Source organism: Urocampus carinirostris, chromosome 7, assembly GCF_059441175.1.
Source record: "Urocampus carinirostris isolate Australia breed hairy pipefish chromosome 7, RoL_Ucar_1.0, whole genome shotgun sequence".
Classification (NCBI taxonomy): Eukaryota; Metazoa; Chordata; class Actinopteri; order Syngnathiformes; family Syngnathidae; genus Urocampus; species Urocampus carinirostris.
Genome location: NC_142355.1, coordinates 23,743,626 through 23,763,121, shown reverse-complemented (window position 1 = coordinate 23,763,121; position 19,496 = coordinate 23,743,626). Strand labels below are relative to the sequence as shown.

The 19,496-nt window shown below is 36.5% G+C and overlaps 1 protein-coding gene and 1 pseudogene across 1 annotated transcript in view; one reads left to right on the top strand and one right to left on the bottom strand.

Annotated features, from left to right (window-relative positions):
- Positions 1–19,496, bottom strand: part of tln2b (talin 2b) — a 204,872-nt gene that overhangs the window by 111,884 nt on the left and 73,492 nt on the right. The window contains exons 3-8 of the mRNA XM_088340223.1: positions 18,545–18,642; positions 18,300–18,429; positions 14,557–14,712; positions 13,891–14,033; positions 365–492; positions 3–66 (exon numbers count right to left, since the gene is read on the bottom strand). Of these exons, the coding sequence (XP_088196349.1) occupies positions 3–66; positions 365–492; positions 13,891–14,033; positions 14,557–14,712; positions 18,300–18,429; positions 18,545–18,642 (719 nt within the window). The remainder of the gene's footprint in view (positions 1–2; positions 67–364; positions 493–13,890; positions 14,034–14,556; positions 14,713–18,299; positions 18,430–18,544; positions 18,643–19,496) is intronic.
- LOC148362723 (U2 spliceosomal RNA) lies at positions 17,188–17,368 on the top strand (annotated as a pseudogene).

Sequence of the window (19,496 nt, the reverse complement as noted above, 5' to 3'; positions counted from 1 at the left end):
ACTTGGAATAGTTTCTTCTCCGCCCCTCTTTGCTTGATGTATTCTTTTGGCAGGAATTCCTTCAGGCTGCAGAGAAAGAGAGAGAAAAACGACATTTTTACACGCTTGCCGTAGTCGAGCTACAGGCATTTCCCTCTCTCGTAACATAGCTCAACATATGAGGTCATTCTTGCCCTCGTGCATTGAGAGAGCGCCTGGAACAGCTGTGAGCAACCCGGAGTTTTCCAGTAAAGGAAAAAAAAACATACATACAGGAAAACTGTTCGCATGCACAGCTGGGGAGGGAATATTAAAAACTATTGTAGGGATGCTGGGAGTATTTGTTATCATTGGAGCAAATCAGGGATGGTTACGAAACGCTTACTCCAGAAATCCGGGCTTGTGTTTGTGCTCTACATGGGGTCCGAACTGGATCTGGGCTTGAATCCCGGCAAACTCGCAACCTTTATCAAAGGAGACAGGATGGGATCCGTTCAATATGTCGTCCCTGGCCTGGAGGGGAGACCAGCATAAGAAGGGAATCAGTAACGTGCAATTTCTTTAGGCACAGCACAAAAAAACACAACAAAATGTTGGCACAGAAAAAAGCTCGACAAGACTATCATACATTACAGGGCACCTAGTTTGGTATGCATTTCTAAAATTGCATCATGTTTTTACTATGTTGTTACCATGTTATTATCAGGTTCAGTATTAGAGCTAGGCTTTACCAGACTCAGTCAACCACAAAAAAAAAAAAAGAAACATTTTTCTAGAAAATCACAACGATCCAGCACTGGTAGGCTATTTTCAGAACAGGTCTACAGGCACCCTGGTGCCTGTCGGGACCACTTCAAGACCCCTGTTATAATCCAAAAATATGTACCCCATGGAAGTAGTCTGTGCCTCAACTGTACAATGGTAATATAGAATTAAAACTATAACCGCTTCCCTTACTTACAACCATTCGACTTACGAAAAACCATTGATATGAACATTTTTTTCGGGACGTCGAAAAATATCCGGACAATGCTGTAAGTTAGATTTTGTATTGTGTACACCTTTCCGCCGCTACCAGCGTGTGGCACTGTGAGAGGTCACCCAGCATCCCCCCTAATTAAGAAATCCGGCTTCTACTTCCTAGTTCGGGTGTAAGCACACTGTACTAAGAACCTTGACATTAGTATTGTGTAATATCTTGTGCATCCATTAAATATAGTTGGTGTAAAGTGTAAATAAGAGGCAACCTGTTTCTTTTAAAATGAAAGTGGAAATAGAAAGCTTGATGCGGTTGAGAAAATGGTCGGAGCGCTTTTACTCGGCCACTTTTGACCACGGAGAAGGACCTCTTGAAGCACATCTTCCAAAAGTAAGTTAAACTTCACTTTATTTATCTTTATAGAGCATATGATTTTATCAAATGTTTATTTTTCAGTACAAAACAATACAGGTTACTTATACAAGCCTTAAACATACTTATTTAAACCTTAAACATATTTATATAAACCTTAAATATGCATTCCATACAAAATAAAGCACTGAAGCAACTTAAGAAAAAATTCAACTTGCAAACGGTCGTCCGACCGTCGCTCGTTCGTAAGTAATGGAGGGTCTGTATATTCATATATTTATATTCATTCAGTTTAAAGTTCTTTCACATTTAACCTCACAATTTTTGATTTGGTTTATTCAAAATCGCTGAATTTTCACATTTACCAATTTATATTGTCTATTTAGCAGACACTTAAACTAAGGAAAGAATACTTCAATGGATTTTTCACACTGCAAGGAAAACAGGAGAAGACTGTACCACAATAACCCTCAAATTCCAATCTGTTTTAAAGGTACTCCCTTGAGCGCTTCATTTTATTAAATATCCTAGGTTACAAAGAGATCACCCCTAATGGGTGTGGGATATCAGAGCGAAGCAACATTATTGGCCAATAGTGACATTGATGTATATTAATATTAAATCTGGGGTCTCTAATTGGCGGCATGTGGGCCAATTGTGAACCGTGAGACGATAGCTCGAGGCCCCCGCCTTAAATTGAAAGCTGTGTAAATTGAGTGAAACCCACCCAAATTGTTGATTCATGTATTACTAATTAATTGATTTATTTTATGTTTTTGTTTCCAATCTTGGCTTGTGTAAACAATTATGAAAAAGATATTTGAGAATGTTATGATTTTATCTAGTAAAATTTGGCCCTAGCTCTGACACCCCCCAAATAAATTGAGTTTGAGACCCCTGGATTAAATTATTAACTATTCATTTCCCCTTTTTTATCATTTCGTTCTGTGTACATTGTTACACAGAATGACAATACAAGGAAATTATTATTATTATTATTATTTATGTCACAGAATAAAATACATAAGAAGCAGTTTTTATTGTCAATGAAACACCATTCGAATACAATGAGCAAGAATCACTTGTCTCATTATCAGTAATATATGAATCTATTTGCCGGGGCTTGCCTTATATTTAAGGGACAGTGTGTATTGTTTGACCACTAGATGTCACTGTGTTGTGTAGTGCTACAAGAAATGAGTACTACAAAGCACAGGGAAGATTACAAACTATGGAAATTCAAAGTGACCAAACTGCACCAGTTTTCATTCTTTTTTTTTGTTCCAAGTCTCACACATTTTTGTTTTTTTATTTACCCTTAGCATCAAGGTGACAGAATTTCATGTCAACTCGTTCTGATTGAGCCTCATGTAATTTAAATAAATGCAAATTTCTCGACCTACGTTTATTTAAAAAATGTATTTGAATCTATGTCATAGTCTAAACATTTTATTTCTGAATATTTTCAAGCCTATAGGTTTCTTTTAACGAATAAGGTATTTTTACCACTAGGAGGCACTAAAAATACACAATGTGCCTTCAAAGCAGAGAGTCCAAGACACGTCGTTACACTCGTATCGCGATTTCCGCTAGACTGAACAATGCGTACGTTTAAAGCAACGGCAGTGACATCATCGATTTGTCACTTAAAGGCACAGCATATTTGAGAGCAGGCAAATATACACTATGATAAATGATAAATGACCTGAACAGCATTTGGAGATCTGACTGCTTCACCAGACATAAATCTCACCGCATGTGACTAGAAGTATTTATAGTAAACATAGCTAAGAAACAAGAATCGATTCCAAATGTTCACTTTTGGGTTGTAGTCTGTCATCATTAACTGCTCATCAAAAAATATAAAAAATACACGAATGTCATCCCTCCTCCTCTCACACGCATTACGTAACCACCATTAACGAAAGATAATCCATTTTCCGACCTTGTTTTTTACATTAGGGCCGAAAGGTGCGTTTGGCAATTCCGCCGTCTATTTAGCCGGGCTGTCAACAAGATAATAAAAAAGGAAACGAAAACAGCTTTTGTTGACATCCTTGAAAGGGTGTTGTGAGAGTGTGCGTACGTTTTTTCTCTCCAGAGGCGAGCCGGCTTTCTAGTTTAGTGTTGCAAAATTAATGCTTGAGAAGATGAGAGCTTTGCAGATAGTGAGAAAGGCCCCATCAGTGCTTTTAGTTCACTGTACGCGCCGACTCGGCTTCTTGTTGTGTCTCATTACTTCAGTGAAGAATTAGGCCTACGACTTTAGGAAAGACAACTATCTCCTGGAAAATGGGTTTGAGTCATCCAACTTGCTAGCGCAATGCAAGAGCTTACAAGATATTTAAAAACAAGCGCTCACGCATGATACTCATTAGCTGTTGTTTCATCACGTTGACAAATCCGTTTGGTGGACGCGTTCGGTAACTACCAGAGGTGGGTTACTAATGAGTAAGTCAAGTCATGTTTATTTGTGACGCCCTTAATCACAAGGAGTCTCAAAGGGCTGCACAGACCACAAATTATTATTATTACACCATCCCCAGATCTAAAACCTACACGAGGGCAAGGAAAAACTCAAAAACCCTCAGCAAGAGGAAAATGAAGAAACCTTGACAAGGGGGGCGCACACAAGGTAATACCCTTTCCAGGATGACCAGGGTGTTGCATTAAAAACATAAAATTTAAGATAAAATATTAAATATTTAAAGAATAATATGAATTAAAAAAATCTAATTAAAACGGATGACCAAGTATGCAATGGATGTAGCATTAATTGTAATTAATTCTATTCTTAAAAATGTAGCTGAAGCTAGGGCTGTTGTTGGTGATAGGAAAGAGTGGAGATGTGTTGTGAAAGGATACTGGGATGTTTGGATGTGTTCTAAGGGATGGGCAGGGCACCTGTATGATGCGGCAGGGGTAAACCAGTGAAAGCTGTCGGGCCCTGCTGTTGAACAGAAAAGTGTGTTGTGTCACTCTGACCCGAGTGACATGGCCGCTTACTTTTGTCCCGTTTCATCTGGAGGGACGGAAGCATGACCAACTTGGGTGCCGAGGTGCTTAACTTGTTTGGGTGTTTGGACTGACCATGGTCAAATTCTTTTGTGTTCTTTGCTACTTTTTCCTTTTCTTTTTTTTTGTGTATGTGTTTGTCTTGCTGTCGGTCACCCGTCTTGAGGGATATGAAGAAGGAAGGAAGGAAGGAAGGAAGGAAGGAAGGAAGGAAGGAAGGAAGGAAGGAAGGAAGGAAGGAATAAAGGAAGGGAGGAAGGAAGGAAGGAAGGAAGGTAGGAAGGTAGGTAGATATAATTCTATTTTTCTTTGCTTGTCGTAGAAATCAGAAGCAGCATCTCAAGCCAATGTTCTATTGAAGTGAATACAGACTTAATACAGAATCCTATAATCTGATGGTATTCCAAACTGGATATGAAGAGACCAAGCACTTCCGTTTTAAGACTTTTTGACCTGAGCTCAACAAAAGGAAGTGGATGCAGTGCAAGACATCAGCAACCATGACGCAAACAGCCAAGGTCACCCAACCCACTGTGGCCCTGCACTTCGGGGTTGGGGGCCAATTATAGAAATGCTGAAACAGTGATACGCCAAGCAACTAACAGCTGTGCTCACAAAGCATATTCATTAGTCAAATAAGTAACATGGGAAAACAGATTTTGTTTGAAGGTTTTTTTATATCTATGCTTTCATTCCAACATATATGTAAATCATTAAAACTTTATTTATTATTTGAATTTATTACTGCGTACATGGTTGTCTATTGTATGAACAGTAATTAATACTGTAAAAACAACAGTAGAGGAAAATAAATGGCAACATTTACAGTTAAAAAGAGATATACTCTTTTGAATTTGACACAGTACATCCGTCCAGGAAAGATGATTCGATACAGTTTTAGAAATTATGGTCCGAATATTTCACTTTTATTTGATTTTGGGGATCCTAATTTGATATTGTATGACATTATTCACGTTGGAAGGGAAGGATGCAATTGCTATTTTTGTTTTACTTACTGTGTACAAATTTGACAATAGGATGTCGCTGTTTTGTTTAGTGCAATTGAAAATGAGTACTAAAAAGCACAGAGAAAAATACAAACTATGGCGACTCAAACTGCACCCTTTTTTTCTTGACATTTTTTTACACAGTCTTTTTGAGTTTTCTGGGTATCTGTACCAGAACGATAGCACACAACTTTGTCATTTCCCTTTAGGTGAGCGTAATATTAAGTTAAATAAATGGAAAAATTCTAGAATAATGAGTTTTTTAATAAGAAACGCAAATGTGTATAATACTTCATGCATTTTTGCTTATTATTTAAATTCATATAGTTTTTTATTTATTTATTAATAAATTAGGTTTGCCAGTAGGAGGCGCTAAATAATACACAATGTCCCTACATGCAAATAAAGATGTTAGTACTGTAATAAAAATGAAAACTGGATATCTATTATTATCAAGTGTAACAGTTTAAATATTTTGTTCGATGCACTACTCTGAAAAAAATATCTCCGTCGAATACAATAAATAAATCAATTAATGGCATTTTTGCTCCAATTCACAGTAAGTTTGTTTAGAATAAAATTGTGTTTATGCACCTGGTAACATAATTTTTTCCCCCAAAATTTCAAAACAACCGTATAAAGAAATAGGATATTCGTTTGTCATAGAAATTTTTGTCTATTGGGCATGCTCTCAAACATGTTGTGCATTTAACTCATTCAATGACATTTAAAAAAAGAAACCTATAACTCTAACGTTTCCTTAAAAACCTTTTACCATTGATTAGTAAATAACAGGTGAACATTGCTTAGTTTCTTGAAAATACCTGTTTCCAAGAAAACTTCTGAGAAAATGGCCTTTTGTGAAAGTATGTATTGCAAGCAGAAGCTTCACAGCTTCCTTTTTTTCATTTATGATACCTTCAATATCTAAACAATGATTTCTAAACACAAAAGCACTTTGCTTGCAAAATAACAATTTATTGTAAGAAAACGGAAATTATTCAGAAATTATGCAGGGACTTTTTATTGTGTGATTTTTTTCTGGTGAAGATTTTGGTCACCATGCCTATTGTGTTCCTGAAGACATGCATGAAAGGTCATCCCTCTCTGCCCTGATGATAAAGGGACTTAAAAAGAAAAATCTCTAAGCATTAACTGTCTGTACTTATCCATATCTTCCCTACTCTAACCACACTACTTTAATTCACCTGTACTCGCCAAACAGGGCCGCTTAAACACTTCAATCGCTGGATACAGGAAGCAAGACAAGGAAGTTTGGGCTTCCTTTATGTGTTGACAAAGATCTAATCAAAGCCACTCCAGCCACGAAATGGTGATTTTTCATACAGAAATCTTTCCCAGAAGCTTGAAACTTATTGATGAGTTGAGCCAAACCCTTTATTATAGTCTTTTAGAATAAAACTGAAACAATGCATTTTTACATTTGGGCACTCAGGGACAATGTTTCTGAAAACATATTCATACATTAGGACACTTAATGAGTTAGGTGACGATCGGATTATGTCAATGCCATTGCTTTAGACATGCACATTGTTCAGAAATCTGACACGAGTCCCACAACATGTCTCAGACTCTCTGCTTTAAAGAGACAGTTAGTAATAATTAGCCCCTCGAAGTGATCAAGTCAAGTCATACTAATTTGTATAGCACTTAATCACAAAAAGTCTCAAAGGGCTGTACAGAATACAGATTATTATTATTAAAGCCTCCCCTGATCTAAAACCCACATGAGGGGAAGGAAAAACTGAAAACATGGTAAATGAACTTCATTCCAAAAATGCTAATGATCATTTGAATAATAAGCAAAAGTACATTAACTTATATACATGCGCATTTGTTTAAATACTTGTAGGCTATGAGTTTTTATTTACTTGACACACCATGAGGCTCACCTAGAGGCAGCTAAAATGACATCTTGCAGTTTAACATCTTGCAGTTGAGGGTAACCCCAAAACTTTGTAGAAAGGCTGATCCCCACCCAAAAAAAAAAGAACAACGATGCTGTTCGGCCAAGATACCACAGTTTGTATTCCTCCTTGTGCTTTGTAGCACTTAATTTCAGTTGATATAGGCAATACAGTGGCATGTAGTGGTCAAGTATTAACACGGTCAAATATATGAAGATTTGCAGTGGGCTTTTTTTCTTCATTATATTTCATTTTTATTTTATTGTTTTTTTTCATTCTATTGTAAACTAATCAATGTGCAAACTCAACTCAATTCTTATTAAAGTTGGACATAAATAACACAAAGCTATTATAAGATTTTTTTTGTGTGTGTTTTATTTAAAATTTCCTAGTAGCTCTTTAAGAATGAAACAAGATGAACTGTGGGGGGAAAAAGTTATTCACCGCTGACAAATTCCTGAAGTAATTCCTCATCAGGCCCAGCTTTTCTAATTAAAAGTCTTGCCATGACCAGTTTGCAGAGGGGATAAGCTAAAATTAGGCAAAAGAAGTTAATGTAGGGCTTTTCCTCTTCTTAGCGCCAAAAATTTGACAGAGCGGGAGCGGTTGAGTACTAGAAGATGAATGTGTGTTGACGTTGGACAAAATGATTAAGAAACCTGTATGCTCATCGTTGAGTCATCATGGCAGGGACCAACATTTTAAAAAAATAAAACTGCATTAACTACAACAGTGTTTCTCAGTGTGCCACAAAACTGTGAGCCACAGAAATATGTCCAATTTCATCTAATTGATGTAATTGGTGACAACAATTGTTGATTAAAATTTTTTTAGCTGTGTTGTCTTTCTGTGATCAGCATAGCAATTGTAGTATTCTTCAGTATGAATAGATGATATATTATCTGCTCAGAAGCTACAATATAATATTATTTTTTCAGCTAACACTATAGAGTTTTTTTCTAGTTCTACTTGTACATTGTTTTGCTAACTAGGTATAATCATTCTTACCAAAGATTTGTACTTCGCATAGGATAGTTATTGCTATTTTCTGTATTTTTTTAAATCAATAAACCCTTTTTTAAGGATTTTACATGTATGATAGCAAGTTTTGTTTGAATACAACTAGAACCAAAAGGATTATATAAGTGTGATAGTTATTTTGTTATGACAAAAATAACATAAAACATGGTAGAGAATGTGTACTAATTATGCATAATTTTGCATATTTTTGACTTAACTCGTAGCGTACCATATTTTTTGGACTATACAACGCACTTTAAAAACCGGGATTTTCCAGAAATTTGAAAATCAAAAATGCATAAATACAACTTAATGCATTTACTTGCGGTATTTCATTATAATTGTGAAACGTAATTTTCCATTATGGATGTTTTTTTCTGATGTGTTTTTTTTTTTCAAATACAAACCTCGCTTCAGCTATAGTTTTCATTTTACATGCATTATTGTCTGCTGCACCTTTTTATACGAATAAATCCTTCACAAAGAAGATTTTGAAGCCACACCTTATGGTCCACAAAATGTTTTAATTTAAAGAATAAAGTAAACAACAAAATTAGATGCCAGAAAAGTTTAGCCATACAGACGCTCCCCTACTTACGACCATTCGACTTACAAAAATCGGTATTTAAGAACATTTTTTTCCAGATGTCGAAACATATCCGGACATTGCAGCCGTTTCTTTTGAAATGAAAGTGGAATAAGAAAGCTTGATGTGGTTGAGAAAAATGTTTTTTTTTTTCGGCCACTACTTAGCACAGAGGACTTCTTGAAGCTTATCTACTAAAAGTAAGTTACACTTGACTTTATTTATCTTTATAGAGATTATTATTTTATAAACTGTTTATTTATTTTTTTAGTAAAAAAACAAGGCAGGCTATTTATACAAGCCTTAAACATAGTTAGACAAACCTTAAACATACAAAATATAGCACTGAAGCAACTTAAAAACAAATTAAACTTCCGAACGATCGTTCGTAGGTAGGGCAACGTCTGTACTACATGCTTAGACTGGGGTGTGTAAACTTTATAAAACAGGGGTCACGCCTAAATAATAATAATTGGAAAAAAAACGAATTTAATTCTAAGTATTTGATGTTCCTGCAATGCAGGAGGAAAAGACAATGAATGCCAATCCAACTTTTAAATATTAAATAATATACCTAAAGACGCCAATGTATATTTTATGTTTTGTTTGTTTACAGACCATTAAATCACATTCTTGTTCAGTGGGCCAGATTAAAAAGCCTAATGGGCCAAATGTGGCCCGCATGCCATAGTTTGCCTGGTAACAAGAGCTGAAAATAATATTTCTTAAACTATTTTACATGCTGTGTTAATCGAGATGTTTTTTGTGTGTAAAAAAAGTGCCTAGGACCAATAAAAGTTGGGAAACACTGAACTATCGTACATACTTGAAAACAACACAAATGACATTGAATTGAGTAATCAGTTTCTTAAATCATGGAAAAAAGGGTGCAGCGGGAAAAAAAAAATCCCAGTAATAGAAGCTTGGGTTTTGTTTCAAGCGGATAATGATCTTTCTTCGGAATCTTTTCTGACGTTTTTAACACTGTGTCAAATTACAGCCTCTCCGTGTGAAGCACTGACAAAATGTGCCGGTGCAACAATGGGAGTGTGTTGGAGACAATGAGACAGAGATTAATGGAGAAGGGCAACTGCGACGAAGAGGAAGGAGGCGGAATTGTTGTTGTGAGAGGAAATACGACTCGCTCGTGTAGTGTGTAAGTGCGATTATGTCAGAGTGTGTGGGAGATAGAAAGGGAGTGGACACATCAACTGGAAAGGAAATATTGAGGCAAAAAAATGAGCAATGAGAACAGCAGGCAAGCACGATCACAAGTATAAGGGTGAAGTAACCTTTCGCTGTTCTTCCCTTTTTAGTTTCGGAGTCATGCCAATGGCCATGAAATTGACGTTTGGCTCGTTTGAGAGAAATCTTGCCAATTTGCAAGTTGTATGTCCTTCTCCAAAGCCACAGTAAAAAGAATTCTGGCATACGGTGCCACAAGGTCGTATACTGAAGGTACAGCAGAAGAGAGACAATCCATACAAAAACATCAACACAGTTCAAAAAATCATTGGCTGCTATCTACCTTGTCTGGAGGACATTGTTCCTTGTGATACCACAGGAAAGCCAACAACATTATAAAGGACCCCTCACATACTGGATACCATCTCTGGTAGGCTTTTAAAACACTGGTTCTGAACTTCAGGACAAGTCATTCTCCACTACAAGCTGTGACCCAAAACAAGAAAAAAACTAGGTACACATTGCTTTAAACACACCAAGTGTTCACTTTCAAAATTTCCAACAAACTCTGGGATGTCTTGTGCCCAAGTTCACTTTCTGGAGTGGGGATGCCAAACCTCTTGACAATATTTACATTTACAATGCTAAGTAAAACGTCCTCAAAACATAACTATAACGTGATAGTATAATGATTTTGCATACCAATAAACTGCAAAACCACAAAAAGAAATAATCATTTTTACTTAATGTCCCTGGACGCATCACTAGTGCACAACTGGGCTGCCCTCATGAAAGTGCTGGATAACGGCAATTCAACAAAATGAGTGCTACATTGAGAGAGAAATAAAAACCGACAAAAAGAGAAGTGCTTTTACCTGCAACATTGTATGACAAACATGCTATTTCTACGATCTGCTCAACAAATACGGACATTATTATTACATTACTCGCGCCAGCTTTCTAGTGTCAGCAATTGAAATTAGCATGATCATGATTGTCCATCAGTGCATTATGTAAATATGGTTTTATGGATTCAGTGTCTTGCCCAAGGACACTTCGACATATAACACGAAGGAGCCGGAAACCGAAGATGCAAAGTCCGGCATACCTGCTAAGAAGCGTCTAGCATATTGGTTGATTTTTCCAGGAAATTACCATTTCATTCTCCTTCTCCACTGCAAAAATGCCAAAGTTGTATCCATCCATATGTAGTGTAAGTCAACCACGGGGAACAAATGGCTGTTCTCTGATTGGGTTGAGTGTACTGCTGCTCTTAATTCTGCAATGTATGCAAAAATCTAAAGAAAAATGTAATAAAAGAAAAAACATCTATGATGCACCGATAACGCGGAAGACGAACCACAATATGGCAAAGAAACACTGAGTACGGCTTATTATAGAAAAGATAAGTAATGGAACTTGTATCCGTTGGTGTAAAGTTGTGTTGTTGTTACATGCATGAGTGTGTGCCGCTCGGTGAGTGTCAGTGGGATACTGTTCTCCCCAGGGAGGAGAAGCTAATGGGGAGTGTGCTCATGTGAGCAGAGTGCAAACTCTGATGAGGAGTTAAGACCCCACCGGGAACCCTTCAGTGACTGCAGGACGCCCGACATTTAAAAACATTTTCAACCCTGCACTTCTAGAAAAGAAAGAAAAGAAATACAAACTGAGCTATCTTGACTGGATGCTCTTCCAAAGTTGAACTTTATTCTCCAAGATGAGTCATTAAGTTGTGTACTCATCCGCAAATTACAACACATCTTCCCCCAAGTTATATGAAACAGCCCGTTGCGCTTTCTGGCAACTTTCTTTTCTTGCTTGCCTTTTTGATGCTCTTAATTGTCTCTCTCTTTGTTATTGTGCTATTGGTTTGATGCTCTTTTAACTAAAAATGACCTAAACATAGGTCAAGATTGGATAAATACACTACCTAGGTCTGTTTTAACCCCCGGATAATAAAATGTCTGTTTTCTTTGGAACATTCCACACATTTCAATTGGTTCATAACGTTCCGACGGCGGGCCGTCAGACTGTTGATGAACAAATATTGTCTGTACGATGTCACCAGTCACTGATATACGTCATACCACATATCAATGGTAAGCTTAAACTCTTAGGATCCAAGATACCGCTTAAAAATATACACATTACAGAAACATCGAGATCAGTCTGAAACAAGAACTATAGAGCGGTGATAGCTCTACCCCTGTCAAGTCAGCTGATGAGTTGATATTCTGCAGACATGGTGTCCATCTAGGACCATCCAATGAATTCAACCATGAAAAAAAGTCCACCTAAAAGCATTTCTGCATCATTAGACATTCCTTGTTGTGATCCGTTCGTTTCACCACATAATTTCCGTTTACAGACTCGTGAAATTATTTTCAATATGGCCTCTGACCTTTCGAGTGACACTAATCTCTGCCAATAGCAGGTTTTTCCACGGTTCCACGGTCAATCAGTTTGAAAGCAAAACCATTTGTGTGTAAAGGAATTGATCAAAAATGGGGTCGTTAAATCAAGCAATCAAGCAATTCATATATTATATTTGATCTTTTAAAATAACAAAGACAGTAACACCTCTCACCTCTCAAGTCATACTCTTATTTTGAAATAACACATACCTCAAAATTTGGATTAATTTTCTATGGAATAATAACAACAGGGTTCCTACATCTTAAGGTCAAATAAATTCAAGATTTTTAAAGACCTTTTTAATAGCTTTTGAATTCAAATTTAAGCCCAAGTAGACTAAAACAACCACAATTGAAATGAACAAACAAAAAACACAAACAGTTTTTACAATACATCGTGTCTTGTACACATCATCTAGCACAGGTTTTAGCCGTGGTAAAAAAAAAAAAACGTTTGTCGGAAAGCCACTTTCCAGTGGTCCGAAATAAACGTCTATGTCCAAAGTTGCTATGTGTATTGTGGGTGGACCTATGACATGCGTCTGCTTTTAAAGGCCCGACTGAAATCACATCACCATTTTGATAGTTCTGTCCTTGTGGTCACGAGATGTTGCCACGAAAGGTAATCGGCGGGAAAAAAAAACAATTGAGAAATATTACCAATCCCTTCAAATAAATCTAAATCTAAATAATGTGTTCACATTTTTAAGACTTTCAAATATAGGATTTAAGACATCTTAATGCCAATCAAGACCTTATTTTTAGAATAGTTAATTTATTTTTAGAATAATGAATTCAAAGTCTTAAAGACTTTTCAAGGATCCGCTGGGAATCCTGGATAAAAGAAAATATTAATTACTTACATTTAGGAAACCAGGAAAAAGGTTTTCGATTTAAAAGTGACTTTTTTTTGTTTTGCGAAATTGATATTTTGGATCATTCCAATAACCAATAATAAATTGGCCATGGGTAATTCTATTTAGAACAACCTAAATTACCTTTTTCAAGTGGAATGCGTGACGTTAAATCTAATGAATCCAAAATCTATATCAAATAGTTTTTGACCCAATTAAGGTTATTTTTTACCCTTTTTTTTGTTTGTTTATGAAATATCTTTGAACAGCCATTTTGATATTAAGAAATACTTTTTTTTAACAGGTTAATGGTTTGATATGAATTTCTTTGAGTTATCATTTTATTACTATGTTGTTACTATATCATTATTATGTTATAACCATGATGCAGTTATTAGAAGCAGTTCTTGGGGGCTACCTGGTGCCCCTTACCCTCACATCGGTGATCCCTGCTTTGAAACTGTCTTGCCCTTATCTGGTTTAGAGTCTTCAATATTCTATTGAGCTTGAATAATGTGATGTAACTCAAGTTCTTTTTGAAGTAACCTCACCTGAACATAAAGCAAGTTGAGCTGGACGGGGTCCCTGGAGTCCACATTCTGGTCAGAATAGAAGAACTTGCGCCGAAGCAGCAGCGTCTCGCTCTCCTCCACCCCTTGCTCTCTGAAGGTCCTGCTGTGGTCCAGCCAGTTCACTGCCCAAGCATAGAAAATAAGAGTAAGAAAGATAGTTTTGTTTTATTTGATTTTTTAGTGTTTCAAGATAATTAAATGTAGACATCAAAAGAGGGGAATTGAGTTTTGCGATAAACAAATAGATAGATAAACAAATAGATAGATAGATAGATAGATAGATAGATAGATAGATAGATAGATAGATAGATAGATAGATAGATAGATAGATAGATAGATAGATAGATAGATAGATAGATAAATAGACAGACAGACAGACAGACAGACAGACAGACAGACAGACAGACAGACAGACAGACAGACAGACAGACAGACAGACAGACAGACAGACAGACAGACAGATAGATAGATAGATAGATAGATAGATAGATAGATAGATAGATAGATAGATAGATAGATAGATAGATAGATAGATAGATAGATAGATAGATAGATAGATAGATAGATAGATAGATAGATAGATAGATAGAGATCTGCAGTTGCAAGCTTATTGGCTGGTGTAGAAACAGCATAGCCAAAACGTACAGTCATCATCAGTATGCAACTTGGCTTTAAGCTTCTCCATCTTTCTCTCGTCCCGCAGTAAAAGCGTCCTGTCTTTTTTTAGCGTTCCCATTCCGTCCTCTTTCTTGTCCTCCGACACCTCCTGGATGAGCGAGTACTCTTCATAGTTGGTGATTCCTGAAACCAAGAAGTCAGGAGCTTTTTCCGAGAAAGAGGTATCTGGTATCTCTTTTTTTCCCCCCCTCATTTATCTGGTTTTCCAAATGCACTATTCCCATGTATAACACTAAATGAGAAATAGAGATAAAAAAATATAATAAAATGAGAAAAATAATCCTAAATTAAAATTAGCAGTCTGTTGAATATTTTTAGGTATTGTTTTTTGTGAAAATTTCTAAAATGTAATTTGTAATACTTTTTTAAAAAATATCTGATATTTTTTATGTGTTTTTATACTTAGATTTCAACAGAAAATTTAAGTGAAATATACAATATTAAACAAATACAAATATAATTATGTACTATAGTATGATACGATAAATTATGCTTCAAACAAGCGTTTTTTTTTCAATGTAGTAAGAATGTAATACCTATTTTACTAAAGATGACAAGAATATCTGAAATATTTTAGATAATACTTCACATATTAGGGATTATTTTTTATTTTGGGGGAACTATAGAGTTAGGGTTCAATTCATGTAGGCAAAAAGAATACAAATATAAATGTATTCAAACATAAAAAAATATGTGAGAATAAATGACAAAAAACAAGGTTAAAATATGAAAATAAATACTACAATTTTTGTTACTGGATAATATCTAGAATGGAAAAAATATATACTGGTATATACATTTGAAATATGTGAGAAACATACATAAATACGCTAAATACAATTTCTGGCAATGTGGTAAGAATGTTATTCCTCTATTCCATCTTATTCATACATCCAACAGCGAGCGCTAAGCAACACCCGCAATAGCCGCGGTATCCATGTATCACAAGCGGAGCAAATATGGTGACCGAAACAACAGCGAGCGACTCTTCAGTTGATATTCCAGATAGCATAGCCATATAATTTCTTCCGGATTATGCAAATTTACCTCAAAAGCCAGTAGAAAAGGGTCTCAACTATTATGTGTAGTTATATTCATGGCATCAATGCGTCCAAAAAAAGCGAACTTTGTGAGGGTGGATGCAAAATGTTGGCGATCTATGAGGAAGTCTACACATAGAAATGGATTCAGATTTGTCAACTCTAACGAACCCTAACTGCAAATATAAAGCCGGGTATGTACACTTTATTGTTATCTCTTATAACAGACCTAATGTGTTTTAGATATGTCACCTTACTCTTATTTCCTGGTGCATTTAATGCTATAAACGAAGAAGAGTTTTCTTTAGGCTGTCTTTGCAGGTAACTTTATAAGTTCATAACCTATGAAAGCACGAACCCATTCTGTAATTATTTAAGGTGTGTTATAAGGAATTAGTTGAAATTGTAACCAAAGGATTTTCCCAGCTTGTTACTGAGAATGTGTTAAAACGAGGTTGGATGTATAGGTATTCATCTTGATGGCAATTTTACGTATAATAACTGTGAGGAGGCAGGTAATTTCTAAGACTTTATAGGAAAAGGCAACAGCCTGTCGAAGCGAGATGTGGGTTCATTCTCTGACAGGGAACTAAAGTCTTGAGCGGGTAAGGCAACAGTGGGATCAAATCAGATCTTCTCTTTCTATCTAATGTCTCTTTTTTTCGTTTGTGATACAAAAGTGGCTGACCTACCGTAAATTCCGGACTATAAGCCGCTACTTTTTCCCCAAATGTTCAGCCCTGCAGCTTATTCAGTGAAGCGGCCAATTTATGGAATTTTTCTAACGGCCACCAGCAGCGCTGGAGTATAAAAGGTAAGATTAAGACCAGTAGCACATGTGCGCCAAGAAAGACTGCAACCTCAAAGTTTAAGCATACATTGACTGTAAAGTTAAGGTATGTTCCGATAATGAGGAAGACGCTCTTGATGGCGATAGTTATGAGGAGGAAGTTGACGACGATCTTCCGTGAATTTCACAATTACGGGATGCATTTTTTAACAGGTACATTTGATACATTGCGAGCGTGATCCTACTAGCGTGTTGGTACCTTTCAAAGGCACGGTTTGGAATGAAAGTTATATAATTATTATTAAAGCTTTGAAAACTCTCTCGGTGTACCGTCTTTCTTCGTAAATATGTGTAACCATGTATAATATGTATTTGCAACTGTATATTTGTGTAATGTATTTATTTTAGAGATTTATTCTGTTATGTGTTCTACGGACAAATCAAAAAAGGGGGGCGGAGCAAACGCGGGCTGATGGGAATTGGGGTAAAGCTGAGTTACCGGTAGATCTGTCTGTTGTCGCAGCGGACAATAGTGCATATATATATATTTTTCCCACCCTTAACTTTGGAAATATACATTTTGTTTCCTTGGATTACTTTCAACGGGACCCGGACTTTACAAGTCTGCATCATACGTTAAATACGGGTATCATTTTCCATTTAGGATGCCAACTGTGGTTCTACAGCCTCGTCAGAGTTGAGCTTATATCCCCAGTGGACTAGTGGATATGTTCCAGAAGTGGCAGTATCATAGCTTGGCCTCCAAGAATTCTTGCTAGGCTTTGATGCTAAGATCTTAGCTTGGCCTTAGCAAGGCTTTGATGCTAGGTCCTTAGCTTGGCCTTCACTATCTTTGATTTTTGCTTTTCGGAGATGGAATATGAGCTTGCTCTGTCCACTCCACGCATCGGCTCGGTATTGCAGTACCTCCGGGAACGGTGCATTCGCAATGATCGCAGCAAGGCTTTAGGGCTAGGACCTTAGCTTGGCCTTTTGGCTGAGAGTAAGTGTCCCGGTTCCTAGGCTTTGTAGCTTATTATGAACTGACCGATAACGGATAATGGATAATGAATAACGAAGATAGATCAATAACCCTTAAAAACCCCAAAAACCCCTTATGATTATGTCACAAGTCTTAATACGGGCGCACGCGGCTTATTCATAGGTGCGGCTTGTATAGGTGCAAAAGTGGCAAATCACCCAAAACGTGGTGGGTGCGGCTTATAATCAGGTGCGCTTCATAGTCCGGAATTTACGGTAAATCAGCAGCCACGGGCTGTCATCTGCCTCACGTTCTGATTGGCTGAAAACAAGCGCTGTTTGATGTATGAAATAGATGTAAATGTTAGGCGTTATTTTCGTTTTTTTTAGATTAAGTTAACGATATAAAATCCAAACATAAATCTAGCCATGTATGAAAATGTACAACAGTAAAAACAGTGCCGCAATTGAGATAAAACATGTTTTACTTATTTATTTATTATTTAACAACCATATTATAGAATATTCGTTTGTTCGGCCTAAAACCATTTTACCAATATTTCTTCCTACTGGACACGTGGCGCTCTTTGAAATTCATCGCATCTCATCGTAATTAGGTAACAAAGAAAGAGATTAAAAAGTTCTTTAGGCCATAGGACGAATACGTCATCTCCTCCATATGATAAATGGAACCAATTCCCCAAACAAAAAAAGATAAGGACTTTTCAAAGTGTAGCAACAACACTCAGACTACTTAACAATCTGTCCGAGAGTAGACCGAACAATCGCCAACTGCTTTGCATAGGACTAAAAATAAAACCGATGATGAATAATTGAAGTAGCGGGTGACGGTTGAAAAAGATTCTTATTATCAGCGCTGGGATAGGACCATCACTCACCTATTCGACTGCAAATGGTGACAAGCAGCTCCCCAACTGTTTTGGAGTCATCTACCATGATGGTCTTCACTGCCCCGTCTAGCATTTTAATCTTCTGCGGTCTTTGTTTCTTTTTATATTCCAAAATATCCTGCAAGGCAAAAGGGAACAAAAGCGGAGGAATGTCATGCAAAAAATGTAAATCACATTAAGAGATACATGAAGGGTGACAGTTCTCCACCCCAAGCTTTACTATTTAATCTTACTCCGTTTCGTAGCATGTAGTAATCCAACGTTCTCCCCGACTCAAGCCAGATTCCTTTTCTGGGATCATCGTCTGACAGGAAAAGACCGTAATCGGAAGCTGGAGTGTATGGGTAAGGAAAAGGGGGAAAAATATAAAAAAAATTGAAATTCGCAGACTCAAATTGCCCGTTTCAAAGCATAAGAAATGACATAATTGAATAGTAATATAGAAATATATAACTAAATTAAAGTAAAAAGGAATAAGACAACGAAAAGATGAAAAAATAAAAACGTCAACATTTATACCAAAGGTAATATTTAATAACTTCAAACATTAATAATTTATTGTCATACTTTGTCAGGTTTAGGATTATTTTACATTTAAGGGATACAGTTATGGGATTAAGCTTTGGGTTAAGAGTAAACGGTAGGGTTTTAAAGTAGGGGTAAATGAGATAGAGGTTAGGGTAGGTTTAGGGGTTCTTTACATAAGTATGTATAGCTCAGAGACAGGATTGATTGAATTTTTCCATGCCACTCCAGATTTTATGAGCCAACACTAAAATTGTTGATGGTACTGTCAAGTATATATTTGGTACATTATTGACTACAGTTTACAGTCAAGGTGTCACACCAAAAAACCTGTTGTGGCTGTACATCACTAAGGAATTCTTTGTATGGAAGCTTATTAAATAATCAATGTTCACCTTATGATGAAAAAGCCGCAAACCAAACTTTTGATACGCCAAAATGCCAGCAGAGCACTCAGAGCAATTTGATTGAATGAGCGGTAGACAAGGGTGGAGCTATGCAAAGAGCTCAAGTACTCCCTTCCAGTCTTTCGCCCTGCGCCGTCTGCCTCGGAGGTATATACGTCGGGATCCTGATCCTTGTTTGCATAATTTTGTGACATTTTTCCAAAAGAACTTTGCTTGCACCTTGAAATTATTTATGACAAAAATAACAGTCAAA